At 35.0% G+C, this 19,408-nt stretch overlaps 1 protein-coding gene across 1 annotated transcript in view; it reads left to right on the top strand.

Annotated features, from left to right (window-relative positions):
• Positions 1 to 19,408, top strand: part of LOC150109884 (forkhead box protein P1-like) — a 589,350-nt gene that overhangs the window by 386,580 nt on the left and 183,362 nt on the right. Inside the window, exon 6 of the mRNA XM_090397192.1 lies at positions 16,406 to 16,706. Coding sequence (XP_090253318.1) covers positions 16,406 to 16,706 — 301 coding nt within the window. The remainder of the gene's footprint in view (positions 1 to 16,405; positions 16,707 to 19,408) is intronic.

Here is a 19,408-nt window from a genome sequence, read left to right as displayed (position 1 = left end):
GTTCTTTCTACGCAGCCTATGCATTGAATCATATGCCACTACAGCCTCTTCTTCTTAATTTCATGTTATCATATCTAGGTATTTTACTAACTGTTTTCACTTTCTCACTGTTTACTCTTGTTTCTTCTAGCAGTCCTTTCACATCTTCTCTTTCTCTTATACCATATTTATCTCCAGACAAATCATTTGTTCCTGCCATAATCACCATCTATTTTATTTTATTTTTTTCACTGGCATTCATTAAATTTTTGATTTTAGCATCCCCAAAACTCATAGTAATAACACAGTCATCATGCAAATTTTTATCATTGAATCTCCATAGCATACAATATCCTTTTTATAATCACTTTTACCTACCTGATTACTATTACTCAGTATCTTACCTGGTTTAGTGCTTATCTTTTTTGACCTTCCAATGCCTCTCTAATAATTTTTTCTAATCATTTGTTTTAGCTTTGATATTTCCAGTTAATTTATTTTCAATAACTTTGTTAATTTTTGAAATGGCATTATTCTGTTCATTGGGGCAAGCCTTCTTATTTACAGTTTCAATTTCAGGTTAGCATTTCTCTTTGTTGATGCTGCATTGTTTAATATTACTGTATTCCAACAACATATCAAGAAATATACCAAATACAATAAATGAAAAAATCAGCATTAATATACTATAAACAACTAATTATTCTAAGAAAAAAACCAACAGTTTCACAGGAGTGTTAATTTTTATGAAAGTATTAATAGAAGCAATCATTTGTTATGTAATTGCCTTGTATGAAATGGAAGCAATGCCAGGAAGCATTTCTTTGGTTTGCTGGGACTTGATAAAACAAACTGTTCCTGTTATCAGATGTTCTTAGTTTGTCATTTAGTCACTGACTGTATGTACTTTTCTTGTATTAAAAAAAAAATAAAAACTCCAGCTATATTATATTACAGTATTGTGTTAGCGGAATTATTATAACTGATGTAAAATATTTGAAATCGGCATTTATAGGTCATATTAAATAAAATAACAATTTAATGTTTGTTTGTATTGAGTAATGCTCTGAAAAAAATAAAAATAAAAATAAAATAATTATATATATATATATAATTAAGTACCATTTAATGTTGTATTTCACTGATTAGTTATTTGATGTTTAGTGTTATCAAGACTGACAGCTGTTTACATCTGAGCACTTTTGGAATGTAAAAACATAGAAACTTATTTATTAATTCATGATTTTTTTTTTTCATTTAAAAAAACCTTAAAGCTACTTTTCTTTAATTTCAAATCATTTATTACAGTGGCATAATGGCTCATGTAAACATTTAGGCAATGCCTGCTACTGCTGTTACTACTACTTAGAATTATTGTATTCATGTATAAACTTTTTTTTATATTTTGAGTGTTAAAATTAATGGCTTTAAAATGTCCCAATTTAACAAAAATTAAAATATGCTAATACACTTGAGTAAATACCATATTCCATAAAAAATCTAGTTTCTGGTTGGAATATTTGTTTTCTCTATTTTTTAAAAAAAAAGATTGACTGGAAAAAAGAGCAATGCTAATAGGCACTTATAAATATTCAGTAAATAAATATAAATAAAACATTTTGTATGGTTCTTTAGTACTTTAGTAATGATACTTCCTTTGGGCTAGAAGGATCTGTTCCTGTCTAAGATGTGAAGAACCTAAGAGTTCCGTTCCTGGCTAAGATGTGAAGAACTTTTATAAGTGATTTTCAACTGAAGATGAGTTAGCCGTTCTCATACTGAATTTGCAGATTTTTCATCCCCTCAAATCAGGCAAACCATCTAGAAAACACATCACACAATTGATAGATATTTTTGACTATGTAAATAATGATTAACAGCTCTGTCGTAGCTTTAATTATTGGCCTGGTCGTATAAGTAGATTGGGTGTCTGCTCTCCAGCCAATAGGCTATAACTGAAATCATACTGCGGCATGAATATTTCTGAACATGGATATAGATGATTTTCATCATCCTGTGCAAGCCTCCACCCTACTTTTTGAGACCTCAAAACACAAAACTCTTTTTTGAAATAGTTTCATGAGTCTCTAGAACAGTGTTTTTCAATTATCTAACCATTATTTCATCCACAGAATGGATATAAAATAAGTTTACAACATTTTGGGAACTGGATGCACTTATTAATATTGAGTGTATCATAGCTGAGTTGTTTGGAGGAAGTTTTCAAACTATGCAAAGAGGTAAGAGCATATGGAAGTAAGGAAGAAAATTGAATTTATGATAATGCTGAGAGACAATTACTTAAAACAGTATGTGACAGAAATGTCATTAGATTTGAGAGTGTTGGCTGGTGTTAGCATCAGAAAAAGTGCTCATAACCAAAGTAACTATTTTACCTCTGATGGGATAAGAATGATCATACAGTCCTTGAGCCAGATATAGGTCAAGCATATGTGAAATTTCAGTGAAGGAGGGATACATGTATAACTATAAAGCAAGTGATTATAACAAACTCAGGAGGCACCTTGCAGGAGTGCCATGACATAAGAAACTGTAAGACAAGGATGTCAGTATTACATAGGAAATGGTCAAGGAACATTTAAGAAAAACATGATCAGATTAAATACCAGGGTTAGGAAGGTATTTGATCTGATAATGACAATCTGATATAAACATGATAAATTATGTGGAAGTTAAATGGATAAGTAACATTGGTAAGGAAGACCTGCAATAAAAGAAAATATTGTAGAGAGAGAGAATACAAGAAAAATGTAATCAGATAAACATGAGCAGTACAATGCATGGGCAAACAGCATTGTAAGGAAGATGGATGGAATAAAAAATAAAATTATGAGAAGACTGTAGCCAGGTAGACCAAAGGAAATCACAAAGAGTTTCATGATTTGTTGAGAAAAAGGAAGAATGGCTATGGAATAATGACTTAAATGTATTCTGATAGTGGAAAAATAACGAAAGCAGAAGAAACAGTAAAATGTCTAGGCTGTTTAGGTAGAATTCAAGAATGAGCAGATAGTTTCAGAACTTGCAGAATTCCAAAGGAGAGCGAAGAGGACTTTATGTTCCATTATATAAATGAGCCTCATGACAGAGGTAGAACATTATCTCAGGAATTGTGGTTAAGATAATGGTTAAGCTGTTGAAGGGTAGAATTCAGGAATGAGCAGATAGGGATGTTATACTTTCTGGAGGGATAGGGATAGAATGGTTTTGTGAAGAGAAGGATACCTTAGTAATTTATTTACTTTCTCCAATAAAGTGTCAGTTGAATTGGATAAGGAAAATGGCTACCATGATATTGCTAGATTTTTCAAAAAGCATTTGATAGGATTCTGCACAGAACCCTATTATATGAGCTGGAGTAAATGAGGATGGACATAAAGCTGGTGAACCTGAATAAAAACGTAGCTGAACAAATATCAGAGAATAAGTTTTGGTAGAAATGGATCAAAGAGAAGCGAGGTGATCAGTGATATGTTATAGGATTATGTATTTGGATTATTGCTCTTCATTTTGTACATTAATGATAATACTGGGAATGATTTGAAGGGGAATATCCATTTGTTTGCCAATGATACCAAACTAGGAAGAGCAATAGTTAATGATGGCATACAGGATAGTTTGAATAGACTGACAGAGTGCGAAACTGATGATGATGTCAGTTTAATGTAACAAGATATAAGGTTCTGTACTTGCCAAAGTGATTGCACTGTAACAAATTGATGAGGTTATGGATTTGGAATTGATAGTAAAACAGAAAGTTGGTTCAGTGGGCATACCTCAGGAGTGGGTAAAATAGCTCAAGAGGATCACTTGAATGTTAAGAAACAACTAGCAAGCAAGGATAAGGTGATATGATCACATCTGGACTGATGTACACAGATTTGGTCCCTAGATTTCTTGATGATACTGATGTGGTTTAGAAGCGGGAGTGACCAAAATGATGACTAATCTGTGGAGTGCTTCCTATGAGGATGTTAGAAAGTCTGTGTAAAGTTTAGCTGGTAGGCAGAATATGATATGATAGAAACATAAAAATTATTGAACCAGTTTTATGATATGCTAAGGAAATTTTTCAGCACATGACTGGATGAAGGAAACAAGGGGGTCACTTCAGGGCTGTCTATCGGTGTGGTTAGCAAGAACACATGATCTAGATTTTTTTGTTTAGAGAGTAGTGAATGAGCGGAATGGGTTCCAGAAATCATGAGTGCACTTTTGGTAAATAAACAAATTTTAGAAGAGATGTAACAGTCCTTTGTAGTTAGTGTGGGCCTCTGGCAATGATTCTTAGGACTTGATGGAGATGCCTATGTAATAGTAATTGGTATGAATGGTCTCAAACTCATAGTTATGCCTCTTTGTATAAACCAAGAGGAAAACAGGATATTTGTATGAGGATCACAAATTGCAGCCATGCATTTTCATTATGATGTCAGATGAGGTCTGAAACAGTATTTGTACATGAAGACACTGATACTTGTAATCTTTGGATAATGACTCAACCAATGGCACAAACTGATTTCCTTTATTTCTAATATCGCTGGTATTTCTACATAGAAAAGAACAGTATATTATTAATATTCACATAACTATTATTACTTACCTCAGTTTCCGCTTGGCCTTGCAGTATGCTATATACTATTTTATCTCACAAGTTGCCATTCCCATAAGACCATTTCTGCTACCTTTCACTCTACTAGCTCTAGTTTTCCTGCTCTAACATATTCAGCCACTTTAATAAATTTAGTTTAATCCTTTATCCAAGTGTGAGCAAACAAAGTTTGCACCTGAAAGTATCTTCAGGACTGGGGTAAGGTGATACAACACTGAGCAACTCGTTGCAAAGGTGGAGCATCACTCCTATCTCAGTATCTCCCATAATGCAAAACACATCTCCTTGCGGATATGTATAATGTTATGCATTAAGGGAAGGGCCACTACCCAGACTAGTTTCGATCTTTAATGAGGTCTCTTCAATGGGAGCCAGGCCCAAGTGGAGATACCAGGCAGAAACATTAACAAGGTCATCTCTACTTATAGGAGTTGCCAAACGGTGTGCCACCTTTTTATTAAATTACTCTGGATTTAGAGAAAGATGTTGAAAGTTTATTTTTCAATTGGTTAGACTATAATAAATTTAGTTTAATCTTTTATCCAAGTTTTCAATATTCAGCCACTTATTCCAGAAAACACCGAGCTCTTCAAATACCTGTGTCCTTCCATGTTAATACACTCCATTTCTTGCATATAGCTCACTTCTATGATGAAATGCACTTCAAGCTTATTCCACACCTTCTTGCTGTTATTGCATCATTATCACTGCTCTTTTCTTCAACTCTGCATTATCATATATCATTCCTTGACAACACACTCACTGTCTTCCTTTTCTGATACCTTTCACCCTACTAACTCTAGTTTTATTCAGCCATTTATTCCAGAAAACACCGAGCAAGAGCTTGGTGTTTTCTGGAATAAATACCTGTGTCCTTCCATGGCATTAACATGGAAGGACACAAATACCTATGTCCTTCCATGTTAATGCACTCCATTTCTTGCATATAGCTCACTTCTATGATGAAATGCACTCCAAGCATATTCCACACCTCCTTCTTACTGTCATTGCATCATTATCACTGCTCTTTTCTTCAACTCTGCATTATCATATATCATGGCTTGACAACACACTCACTATCTTCCTTCTAACATTTTTCTGTTGCACAATTTCTAACATAATTCTTAAATCTCTTGATACTGCCTCTCAGATCATTCATACTAGCCGTTACTATCATCTCAACTGCATTTTCACCTCACTTCATTGCTTTGTCACTGTATCATACCTCTCCAGGTAAGCACTCCATATCATCGAATCTCTATACATCTCATCTTACAGTGCCATTCTTTCTCCTTTCGCTGGCATCAGTGATTTCTTCTGCTTCTATATACTCTCATTTTCCCTTCTCATCTGTCTGTCCCTTATCACTTACTGTCATTCTCTCTTTCTCTTCACATCTTGCTTTCACCTGACACACTCAGTCCAGGCCAACCTCCCTCACTGCATCTCCCTCTACCACTCTCCAGATTCAATTCCTTCAATATCTCTTGCCCATTCTCTATGCTATGCGTGTCTGTTTGTTAGAATGCATACAATTCCACTCTACTTTTGCAGCTACTAAAGCTAGAGGCAGTAACTTTCAATGTTTCTTTGTGAAACCTGTATATGCTTTTTTTTCTCTTGTTTTTTTGTTATGCTCACCTATGTTTTTTTTTGTTACCTTCACCTAACAATTGTAAACCTATTGATAATTTTTTTTATTATTTTTATTTTATAAAAATTATACAACCTGCTATTGTTTTTTTTTATTTCCCAGAGGAAATAACTAGATCTCTTTTATCCCTAATTAACTTTTTGATGATAGGGTGAAGCTTGTGTCTATCCTTCAAGCCTTCATTGATAGTGAGCCCAAGCTATCAATGAATCAAGGCTTTTAAAATCAAAAAGGAAGAGAGAGAGAGAGAAAGTACAACAAACAAACAAGTTGCCATCTTGTAACCCTAAATCCTAACTTCATATTAGTGCGTGTAATAGTGTGAATGCTGTGGTTGAAACCCAAATTTCAGGGGAAAAAGACTTAGTTCCTTGTGTCAAATTAACTCTGTAATAGTCTGTCTTCTAACAGCCTAATGCTATGGATGGGAATACCTTTTAAAGGTACCCTTTAAATTTTATTTATTTTAATATTTTTTTTTATTCTTTACATAATCCATAAACCCATTTGTAGAGATCACTTGGAACATTTTCAAGGCACTTCAGACTTCCAGGAGCAAGGTGTTGGCATCATACCCACCAATGAAATTCATCATTCACCTAAAAATAATCCCAAACATCCATGGCCATGGCAGTTGGACCATAGTCTGTTGGTCACAGAGCATGTATGTTAACCACTCAGCAAACCAAGCTAATATAAGCTGATTACTTTTCAATTAGTCATGGCCATATTTTTGTAATTGCTATCATGCTATACAGTATTATTTGTTTGAGTGGAGGAGATGTGAAGAACATGTCTATCCATAAATTTGAGTCAATCATTATTTTTGAATCATTGGGCAGGTTTGCCAGCACATGAGCTTGTATCAGTTGATTTAGCAAACTGCGAAAAGTTTAGTGCTTCAGAAGGAATTCATATAAGGGCAAGAGAAATCCTTATTCTACAACAGAGCCATTCACTTAGTACACAGAGCCATTCACATATAATTATGATTAGCAAGGGAGTAAGGACCAGATATTTTTCTTGGAGAGTAGTAAATAAGTGGAATAAATTGCTGGAGTCAGTTGCATGCTTTGTTGTTGGATGATTTCAAGCATAGATAATTAAAGTTTTTGGAATGGACCAGTATGAAAGTAAGATGGTAATTAACAAGAAATAAGAAAATCCTAATTGACTATCATATATTCATACTGGTTTAGGATACAAGAGTGCAGAGAGCATTTGAAATTGGAAATGACCATCACATAGTTTAAATATTGGGTTGTTGCAAATGAAATGGCCGTTGAATGACTGTCAGGTTTCTACTGGTTGCTGAAGAAATCAAGCGCTGAGGTATATGCAAATATTTTATGTCATGTGACAGCGTCACACGTGGGTGATGCAATTGTAGTATTTGTTTCGTTCAACGAGCATTAAACATTGAATACTACCGACATCAAGTCAGTCATGGAACCCAGTCAATTAAGGTTGCTATGCCTTTATGAGTTCACATTCTGCAGTGGCTGCAGTAAAAAACATCAATAAAGCATTCGGTGGAGGAACAACTAATGAGAGATCCACTCGGCGTTGGTTTGCGAAATTTTGCTGAAGAGATTTGAGGCTACAAAACGAACCCCGTGGCCATCATCCTTCCTCCATTTATTCGAATGAATTAAAGGATTTAATCGAATCAGATCCATGACAAACTGTACGAGAGATCGCCCAGACACTAAATGTACACTTCTCAACTGTTTCACAGCACTTGGCAATAATAGGAAAAGTAAGGAAGCTCGGCAAGTGGGTGCCTCACGAACCCACTGGTGAAAACAAAGTACGACGTTTGGAAGTGTGCTCTTCTCTCTTAAGAAGTAAAGAAGAAAGGTTCCTGCAACGAATTGTGACTGTGGATGAGAAGTGGATATTCTATGACAATCGTACATGTTCATCGCAGTGGTTGGGAGTGAAAGACGCTCCAGGAAGGACTCAAAGGCACCTCTGCATCCAATGAAGATGTTTACTGTATGGTGGTCTTCTGCTGGTGTTATTCACTACTCATTCCTTCCGCAAGGTGAAATGATAAATGCAGCTCGATATTGTACAGATATGTGGCAAATGCATGACAAATTGTGCCTTAAGCAACCAGCATTTGTGAATAGACATGGAGTCCTATTGCTTTAGGATAACGTCTGACCACATACGGCAGTGTCAACCATACAGCAAATCAACAATTTGGGATACAAAATTGTGCCTCATCCTCCATACTCTCCTGACATTTCCCCATCAGATTACCATTTTTTCCGGCAGTTGAGCCATTTTTTGTCCAAGAAATGCTTTGCCAACGACGCATCAAATTATCGGGCAGTGGAGGACTTCATCACTTTCAGAGACACTGATTTTTACAAATGTGGTATAAATGACCTTGTCACATATTGGCAACAATGCATTGATGCTGCTGGAGATTACTTTGTTTAAACAGGTATTCTTCTTCTTTTTATTCTCTTCTTTTTCAATCGTCCTTAAAATCGGCCATTTCATTTGCAACAACCCAATAGAATAAACTGAATAGCATATTGAAAAGAAAAGTTTTAAAAATAATGAAAGTTGAGTATCTTTTACAGGTAAACTGTATACTCAACTCTACAAACATTATTGAAGAAAGAATGGAACAGTCTGAAATCAAGAACCAAACCTTGGAGTCTCAGTGGCAAACTCAGAAGAAAACATTGATTTATTCAACTACGGAGGTATATGATGAAGTTGCCTGTAAAGAGAAAAATAGAAATACCATGCATGATGGTCACAAGATCTTAAAGAAGCAGTACTGGATAAGAAGAATACAGAGAAAAATGTAAGAGCGCTAAGCCATATGTGAAAGTAGCTAAACAAAAGTCATGGAAAGACTTTGGTAAGAATATAGGTGATAAATATTAGGAAGGTGGCAAAATGTTCTGGAGGCTATTGAAAAAACTTAGAAATGAAGGACAGCTTACTGTAAAAGGAATCAAAGGTGATAGAGATAACATGAAAGGTGAAGATAAGAATATCCTGGAGTAATTATTTTGAAAGACTGTTAAATGAAACAAGCAGTGACACAACTGTAGTAGAAAATTTGCAATAAAAATGCAAACAGGAGATTTTCAATGTATTACAGTTATATGGGGTAAATGGAACATTTTATATTATACAGGACAATACATATTCTATATTTAAATTGTAAGCAAGAAGTTAGAATTGAAAGAAATACAAGAAGATGGTTCAATCTAAAATCACGTGTAAGACAAGGATGCACATTATCTCCACTCTTATTCATCATCTGTATGAGTCACATTATGAAAGTGGCATTCAACTTAATATTAGAATTGGAGATATCAAGATAACAGCTTTTCAACTTTGACATGAAAATCAGCAATAAAAAGACCAAAACTATGAAAGTAGGCAGGAACATTACTCAGGAACACTACAGCATTCTCAATGGAGAGCCTATAGAACAAGTAAAATATTTCAGCTATTTAGGCATTTTTAGTGAAGATAGCAAGTTATTTCTGGAAATATACAATAGAATAAGGTTTTATTCTGTTTTAGGGCCATTACTGTTTAACTTGTATATTAATGATATTGGCAAAGATTTGGATGGAGATATTCAGTTGTTTGCAGATGATGCAAAGTTGGGATGAACCATAAAGAGTTGTGAAGATGTTGTGGCCTTACAAGAAGACTTGAATAAATTGAGTGATTGGGCACGGAAATGGGGTTTAGAGTTCAATGTTGCAAAATGTAAGGTTTTAAAATTTGGAAAACAAAGATGCGATGCAGAATTTATGCTTGGTGAGAATATATTGTTGGAGGTAGAGGAAATAAGAGATCTGGGGGTGATAGTGGATAAGGATCTAAAATTTAGGGGACACATCGCCAAAATTGTGAAGACAACACAAAAGCTTCTGGGAATGATGCAGAGGACACTGACGTGTAGAAGTAGGAAGATTCTTGTTCCGTATAAGGCTTTGATTAGGCCACACATGGACTATTGTGCCCAGATTTGGTCACCGAGTTTTCAGAAAGATGAAGAGATGTTGGAAAGATTCCAAAGGCGACTGACTAAGGTAGTTTCTGACCTCTCGAATGTTGAGTATGGGGAAAGATTGAGAAGATGTAATTTGCAGAGTCTGGTAGACAGGAGGAAGAGGGGGAGATACGATAGAGACCTACAAGTTGGTAAGGGGTTATTATAGGATCAATGGTGGAGAAGTTCTACAGAGAATAGTGGGAGATCAGGGGAGAACCAGAGGTCATCCCTGGAAACTGTATAAAGAGGGTGTGAGTAGGGAAGTGAGAGGCAGGTTTTTTTTCGTGCAGAGTTGTGAATGATTGGAATGCCTTGCCTGAGAGTGTGGTGTCTGCAAGGAGTTTGAGTGTGTTTAAGACACGGTATGATGAGATGTGTGTGTGTGATAAAAGGACCTCCCAGATGAGTCTTTGACTCCATGAGGTCTTGGGATAATAATAATAATAATAAGCAAAACTGGTATGGTGGGGAGCCAGTGGAATAAATTTATATGGAATAAGAAAGAAATTAGCCACATCATGAAACTAGACGTATACAAGACAGTGCTCAAACCATTTTTAAGTTATGGATTGGAGAGCTGGGTTAAAAATAAAGCAATTGATCAAAGATTAGAGTCATAGATATGCGAGTTAAGTTCTTAGAAATATTAGGGGCCTGAACAGATGCCATTAATGACAAAATCATATTATAAATGAAGAATCAGGAAGGAACTTGAATTAGGAATGTATGCATTCAAGAATGTGTGAGCAGAGCTAATCTATGAGGATGGTCTGTAAAGTTCTCGGCCTCAACCATAGATGGCAATACTATCAGCAAGGTTTTTTTTTTTCTAAATTGGTACATCTGTCATAAGCATCCATGTGAAATTGCAAGTCATTCTATCAGGTAGTTTTGTTTTATACAGCTGTCTGAATAAAAGCTGTCAAAAGTGTTGTCTGTATCCCTTGAAATGGATAAAATTGTGTATTGTGCAGTTATAAAATTCTTTGTAAAAGAAGGTTTAATGGCAAAAGAAATTCATTCGAAGTTCATAAAAGTTTATGGGCACTCTTCTCCTTCATTTTCGACAATTAAGAAATGGACTGCCAAGTTTAAACGTGTACGTACCAGTCTTGAAGATGATCCACGTGAAGGACGTCCAAAAAGTATAACAACACCAGAAATCGTTGATCAAGTGCACGATATAGTATTGGATGGCGAGTCAAAGTACGTGAAATTGCTGAGATTATAGGCATTTCAAAAGAACATGTAGGATATATTTTGCATGAAGAATTGCAAATGAAAAAGCTTTACACAAGATGGGTGCTGCACTTGCTCACAGAGATCAAAAATGCACTCATATGAAAATCTCTGAACAGCTTGGATCATTTTGACAAAAATAAAACTGATTTTGTGCATCGATTTATTACTATGGATGAGAGTTGGATTCAAAATTACACACCAGAATCCAAATAGCAGTCAAAAAGTGGACAGAAGCCGGTTGTTCCCACCAAAGAAGACAAAGTCTGTTCCATAAGCTGGAAAGGTCATGGTATTGGTGTTTTGGGATGCTAAAGATATTTTGTTTATTAATTATCTTGAAAAGGATAAAACAGTAACCAGGTGATATTATTCCGATCTTTTAATCAGACTAGACGAAAAAATTCATGAGAAAAGACCTGGTTTGCAGAAGAAAAATAATCATCTTTCATTAGGACAATGCACGTGCCCACAAAGGTGTTAGGCAATGTGAAAATTAAGGGATCTGCACTATGAATTGTTGGAACATTCACCCTGTTCCCCAGATTTGGCTCCTCCTGACTTCTATCTCTTCCCAAAATCAAAACCCTTCCTCTCTGGTCAGTGTTTTTGAATAATGAAGTAATTGCAGCTGTAGAGAGGTATTTTGCAGGTCTTACTTAGAACCACCACTACAGGGATGGGATAATGGCACTGGAGCATCGCTGGAATAAATGTATTAGTCTTAAGGGACATTATGTTGAAAAATAAAAATAATTTTAAAATTTAAAATTTGTTTTTTCATTTCAGAACTTTTCAGACCACCCCCTTAAGGTAGGTGGTATGGTCACTTAAATAGAATGTTAGAAGAAAGGTTAGCACAACAGGTTTTTAAATGTTGATAAGAGATTAATAATAATAATGTAAACTTAATCATGTAATGTTGTCATAGTAGCTTGACAACCTCTTGAGGGTACATACTAAGAAATTGATGATAATGATGATGATGAAATGGGCCTCCTGTGATGAGTCTGTAGACTTCATGGAGATGTGCATATGTAATAATAATAATAATACATAAATAAAACAGGAAATTACCTGAAAGGAAATATTCAGTTGTTTGCTGATGATGCAAAATTAGGTAGAGTAATAGTCAATTAAGGCGATGTGGAGAACTTGAAGGACGATTTAAATAGCCTGTCATTATATGCAAAAGTTAATGGGGATCAGTTTAATGTCGAGAAATGTAAAGTTATGCAGTTTTTGATAACTAGATTACAAGACGTATATAACATTGATGGCAATGTACTTCAGGAATAGATGAAGCTTGAGATGTAGGGATTGCGGTAGATAGAGAGTTAAAAGTTTATTGGACATATTGCTACGTTGCTAAGGTAGCCCATAAAGATTACTTGACTGTTGAAGAACACATTGACAAGTAGAAGTAAGGAAGTTGTTATTCCTCTTTATAAGGCCTTGATATGCCCACATCTGGATTACTGTGCTCTCATCTGGTCCCCTGAGTTTCTTCGGGATAAGGAAGCAGCAGAGAGGATTCAGAGGTGAGTGACCTGTGGAATGTTCCCTATGAGGATAGATTGAGGGTGTGTGGATTGCAGAAGTCAGTTGATAGAAGAAAAAGAGGGGATATGATAGAAACATTTAAGTTGCTTAAAGTGTCTTATAGGAAAGATGCAGGGAAAATGTTTCAGCACTTGGCTAGAAGGACAGAACAAAGGGTCATCCCTGGAACTTGAATAAAAGTGTGGTTAGTAGGAGCATGAAGACTATATTTTTTGCTTGGAGAGTGGTGAATGAGTGGAATGGGTTACCAGATTGTGAGTGCTTTGTCTGTTAATGGGTTCTGGGAGAGGTCTGATAGATTGGGTCTCCTGCAATGAATCTTCAGACTCCATGGAGTTGCCTGTATAATAATAATAATAATAATAATAATAATAATAATAATAATAGTGCTATAAAGTATTTATATCAAGAAAAAGTTAAGTTTGTGAGGTGGGGGTGACCTGCTACCTGCATATCAGGGCAGGTAGTAGATTCCCTCCCCACCCCTTTCAATTAAAGGTAAGTTAACATCTTCAGTTGGAAAAAAAAAGGCCGTATAAAGATTCCACTTGTCATACTGAAATCAAACGACAGTCAATGAAAATCAATCAAGATAATGCACCTTCCAAATTGAAAGGTGCATTATCTTGTTCTCTTAACTGCATTATGTTGAAACGGAATAGCATTAACTTAAATACCATCCCCACTTAAATCTTTACTTAAATAGCATCTTTATTTAAACAGCATGTGAGATGTAATAAGTATCTACCAAGCTTCCACCAAACTTAATAATTTCCATAGCACAATTGGAAGAATGACAGAATATTGTTTACTCTTAATTCGAAAAGACCTGAGTTCAATTTCATTACAATGAGAGGAATCTTGTTATGTGCTTTTCAATGGAAGGTGAGTTAGCTGATCTGCAGAGCTGACCTAAAAAGGTAGCAGGCTTTTTCTCCTGAAAAGTAAGGTTTCTCATCCCACATAACTTCGGACAAAAAATGCTGTTGATTGAGAGTTCATCAATGCGGTGGTGGTGGCATTGTGTGTAGTTGATAGATAGCAACATTGTGTAGGAGGATAGTTTGTTCACTCACTGTGAACAAACGGTGTTTGTTTGTTCACAGTGAGTCCTTGGACTCCTTGGAGGTGTCACATAATAATAATGATATATTGTAAGAATACTGAAACGGGTTTTCCAAACCGATTGCACCCTTTCTTGAGAAAGGACATAAAGGGATAATATATTCTAGAACTCTTTCGGTAACTAAAGAACAAAAATGCTACAGCCTACAAAATCTGAATTCAAGTAACACATTTCTTATTATTGAAACTTCTGTATTAATGCTGGTTTTCTTTTATTTATCATTTACTGCACACTGGACCAGTAACAACTTTGTTTAATTCAGTTACTTTATTGGTATTGACTTACTATTGTATAAGCTGGCTTGAGGTGAAATTTATTCTTGGTAGTATAATGGAATGCCTTATTTTGTAAATTGTTTGCAAAAGAAGCACTGTTAATTGACCCTGGTAAACATCCATAATGGTAGACCATATAAAGAAAGGCCATTATAAATTGAATTTTAGTTATTGACCCGAGGAACATTTTCATGGCTTTTTTTTCCAGTGATTGTGACTGATGACATGCATATCTAGGTTTCCTGTCAGAGAAGTATTAATTAATTGTTTATTTAAAAATCATTAATGAACAGTCATAATTAGTCAACTTGCTTTTTTTTTGTAATAAAATTTTTGCAATTAAATCTTTTGTAATTAACTGTAGTGAAATGCTTAATTAACAAGCAGTACATTGATAGATTTAAGTCTAAGGAAGAAGAATAACTTAACTGAAATGGAATTAAATTAATCTTAGAATTTCATGAGAGATAATGCCATTTAGAATTTTTAGAAATTTCTGGGAAAAGTGACATGCTTGCTATGCTTTTCTACAGAAGTGAATTACCAAGTAATTAGATATGAACAGGAATAAAAGCATACATAGGTGATTCAGAACACGTCAGTAACTTAGTACAAAGTCAACTACAAAAATTTCTAATATGGGGATTTGCCATACATATAATACCTTAAGGCTACACCAGAGTTTAATGACATATCTATGAAGTAGATAAGAGTTGAAATTTTTTTGAGGGGGAGGGGCAATTATAGTATTCTGATGCCTGTCTATGGTCCTGTGAAAATTGTGTCGTCATGCATAATTGTAGACCATGTAAAGGAAGACCCTCATAAATTGGATTTTGTTTTGGTTACTGGCTAGAGAAACTTTTTAAGACCTTTTTTCAGCTGGTTTCCAAATTTGTAGATCCTTGATTTCCCTGGCAAGTAGGATATCTCCTCTTAGAAACTCAGATTGTTAACACTGCAACTAAAAATTGACGATGGAACTCAAGCCATTTCTAACAATAATACATACATGTTAGGGTTTTAGAACTAGGAAATAGCAGCTGTTGTCTGCTACATTCCCCCACACACATACTCTCTGTCTCTCTCTCTTTCTTTCTCTCTCTCTCTCTCTCTTTCACTTTCTCTCTCTCTCTCTCTCTCTCTCTTTCTTGATGCCTAACCAATCATTAATAGCCTTAGACTTGGCTTTATGGCTGAGGGTGGAGACTGCTGCTCACTATGCTTACAAAATATAACATTACATAGGACTAAAGGAAGTCTTATCTACTCCCTTTGAGATAAGACTTTTGAGCTAGAATAACAAGTGGTCCTACCTTCCTATTTGATCATTATTCAATATTAAATAATCATACTATATGGAATACCACTTATCCATTGGGACACATTTCAATTTCATTTACCATATACGAACATAAAAGAAATATATATACAATATATGGAACTCAAGCTATTTCTGACAATAATATATACCTGTTAGGGTTTTAGAACCAGGAAATAGCAGCTGTTGTCTGCTTTAAGCAGTGGCTGAGGGTGGAGACTGGCTGCTCACTATGCTTACAAAAGTTAAACATTGCATAGGACTAAAGGAAGTCTATCTATTCCTTTTGAGAATAAAAGGTGTTAGAGGGGATTTTATTTACCTACCTTCCTGTTTGATCATTATACAGTATTAGATAATCATACTATATGAAATGCCACTTTCCCATTTGGACATATTTTAATTTCATTTCCACTTTACAAAGATAGTTGGGTAACTAAAAAAAAAAATGTTTCTTAGATTTCTTACATAAAAATTGACCGTATACTAACATAAAGGAAATATATATACAACTGATATAATATATTTGTCTTGAGTTGTTTTCCAACATCCACATTTTTACAACTGTTACAGCAACAGCAGCAGCAACAACAGCAACAGCAACTTAAACAGTTGGAGTCAGTTATCCCTCATCTTCAAGAGCAGCTTCAGTTGAACATGATGCAGCAGAGTCAGATTCTTCAGCAGCTGAATAATTTGAGCAGTGCCTCTCTTTCTGGTGCAGGGATGGTTGGTGACAAAGCAAAAACAAGTCGCCAACAACTTCAAATTCAATTGCAACAGTTGGCTCTTCAGCAACATCAGTTAATGCAGCAGTTGCAGCTAAGTCATAGACAGTACCTCCTGGGTCTCCAGCCCTTTGTCTTACCTCAGGGTGAGTGATGTACTTGTGAATAAGTTGAGCATAACATAAAATAGAAACTAGCTCACGAAACATGTAAATTGGTCATATCAGAATTCTATTCTCTTAAAATTATTCTTTCTTCAGGATTTCTTCCCTGAGAATTGTCACACTTCTACACATCATTTCATCTTATAATCCTCATCCAATTTCTAATTTCATTTGTTATTTTTATTTCTTGCCATATACTCTAGTACATCAAGAATACGTCCATGCAAAAGCAATTTCTTCCATGAGAATTAATTTAAGAGCAATACATGTGTGCAAAGACAAAAACATTATTTTAAAAATACCGATGATACATGTATTGCAACATATAATCATCTCCCTTCATATCCTAATTTACACAATAATAATAATAATAATAATAATATCCTCAGACCTCCAGGAAACTTTTGTGGAAGGTCCTCACTATGTTCATTAAACACAGTGCTCATCAAAGTATACCTTAAATATCTTAAATTCATTTACTGTTTCTATATTGCTGCACTCTCACATGCTGCTCACCCCTTCTAAATATCTTATTTATAGAACTTTCAGGGATGTCCTCATGTTCTATTACTCATAATACTTATGAAAAATCTCCTCTGTATTAATCTGTATGCACATCTCACCATCCTAGTCTGAAGACTGTCAATTCTTGAACCTTTTTTCACACTTAACATTCATTTGCAGACCTGACATTATTTTCATTAATCTTCTTCCAATCCATTCCAGAATGACTTGGTCAGTTTGCGATTTACTGGTGCACGACAGCAAAGGTCATACTGCACGATTCCAAAGATTACAGTATTACATAAAGCAATAATAAATAATAATAAATTAGTAAATTACATATTATGTACAAAAATCAAATTAAAAAAACTAAGCAATGTTGTATCTACACCTAAATAGCATTTATGATGAAATGTATTTGTATAAATTAATTCTTTGTAAAATGTTAAAAACTTCATGCAGTTTGTCTAAATCTGACGAGATCTGTCTGAGTGTATATGGCTTGGCCAAAGTAGTATAAATTTCATTTCTTTCTTGAATGAGGTGCTGGCACTTCATTAGAACGTGGAAAATGGTAAAGACAAGTGCTACATTGTTCACACTTAGGTGAGTTGTGAGCCTTCAGTGGAAGATGACTGTGATCTATGTGGAGCTTAGCAAGAACAACTTCATTCCTTCTGTTTCTTTGTTGAAAGTTTTTTCATTTGGTAATACTATAAATTAAAGATGCCAAGAAATCATATTCTCAGGTTCATCCTTTATTCAAGTGTAAGCAAAACAAAGTTTGCATGTGAAGCTGCTTCACGACTGGGCTACTTGTATATAGAGTCTAATGACCTCACATCAGTTGCCTTAGTATTCCATAATACAATGCACATGCCTTTATGGACGTATAATGCTATGCATTATGGAAAGGGCCATTACCCAGACCAGTTTCAACCTTTATTGAGGTCTCATATATAGAAATATGACTTCTGCATTACTTCAACCTTGGTATCACTTCTCTGACTCACTGATGAGCCTTCAATAAAGGTCACAACCAGTCTGGGTAATGGCTCTTTCTGTAATACATAGCATTATGCATGTCTGTAAGGGTATGTGCATTGCATTATGGGATACTAAGGCAAATGATATGAAGTCATTATCCTCGTTATACAAGTAGTCCAGTCGTGAAGTGACTTCACATACAAACTTTGTTTGCTTACACTTGGATAAAGGATGAAACCAAGAATATAATTTCTTGGCATCTTTAATTTATAGTATAACTAAGTGAAAAAACTTTCAACATCTATCTCTAATCCATAGTATTTTAGTAATGAGGTGTGACACCTTTTGACTACTTATATATGGAAATATGACTTCTGCATTACTTCAACCTTGGCATTACTTGTGTTTGACTCCCACTGATGAGACCTCAAGGAAGGTCAAAACCAGTCTGGGTAGTGGCTCTTTCCATAATGCATAGCATTGTCTTCAAGGGTATGTGTATTGCATTATGAGATACTAAAGCAATTAATGTGAAGTCATTAGCCTCTATATACAAGTAGCCCAATGGGATTCAGCACTGACAGTACCTTCTGTTTCTATGTTGATAAGATATTGTCAGTGCTTAATTTCAAAGCTTAATCTCATGCAATTATTTATGTGCTTCTTGCCATAATAACTGCCATTGATTAATTAGTTTTGATCTTATAACCTGTCTGTAGTCTATCTGACCTAGCAGTTGCTAGGTCAGATAGACTCCCTTGATTCACATATAGATATACAGATAGATTCCCCTTGATTCTAGTGTGGCTGGGAATTCCAGCTAACCAAACATTCAAATTAAGGATCTTGTTTTATACAGTAGTTGTAGAACATAAAGCACTGGATGTGGATATACACAGGAGAGATGACCTGTAAAGAACTCAGTGAACCAAATCATACATCGTTGGTAGCAGTTTTCTTTTATGGATGCAGCGCATCTGTATAATTACAGCATTCATGGGAATCTGAATGAATATAATATGGTCAGGAACAACAGTAAACTAACAGAGGTTTCTTATCTTGAATTATCAGTATACACAGGTAAGAAATCATGATGCTCTGCTGTTCAAGCATTAAATGATGCAGATAAATAGATGATAAAGTATAAGACTTCCTTACCTGAATGTTGCATGATGAAGTGCAAACCTTCCATG

The sequence above is a fragment of the Typopeltis vanoorti genome, chromosome 1 (genome assembly GCF_054136105.1).
Source record: "Typopeltis vanoorti isolate ZY-2024b chromosome 1, IOZ_Tvanoo_1.0, whole genome shotgun sequence".
NCBI lineage: Eukaryota > Metazoa > Arthropoda > Arachnida > Uropygi > Thelyphonidae > Typopeltis > Typopeltis vanoorti.
Note: the sequence above shows the minus strand (reverse complement) of the source record. Positions and strands in the feature narration are given on the sequence as shown.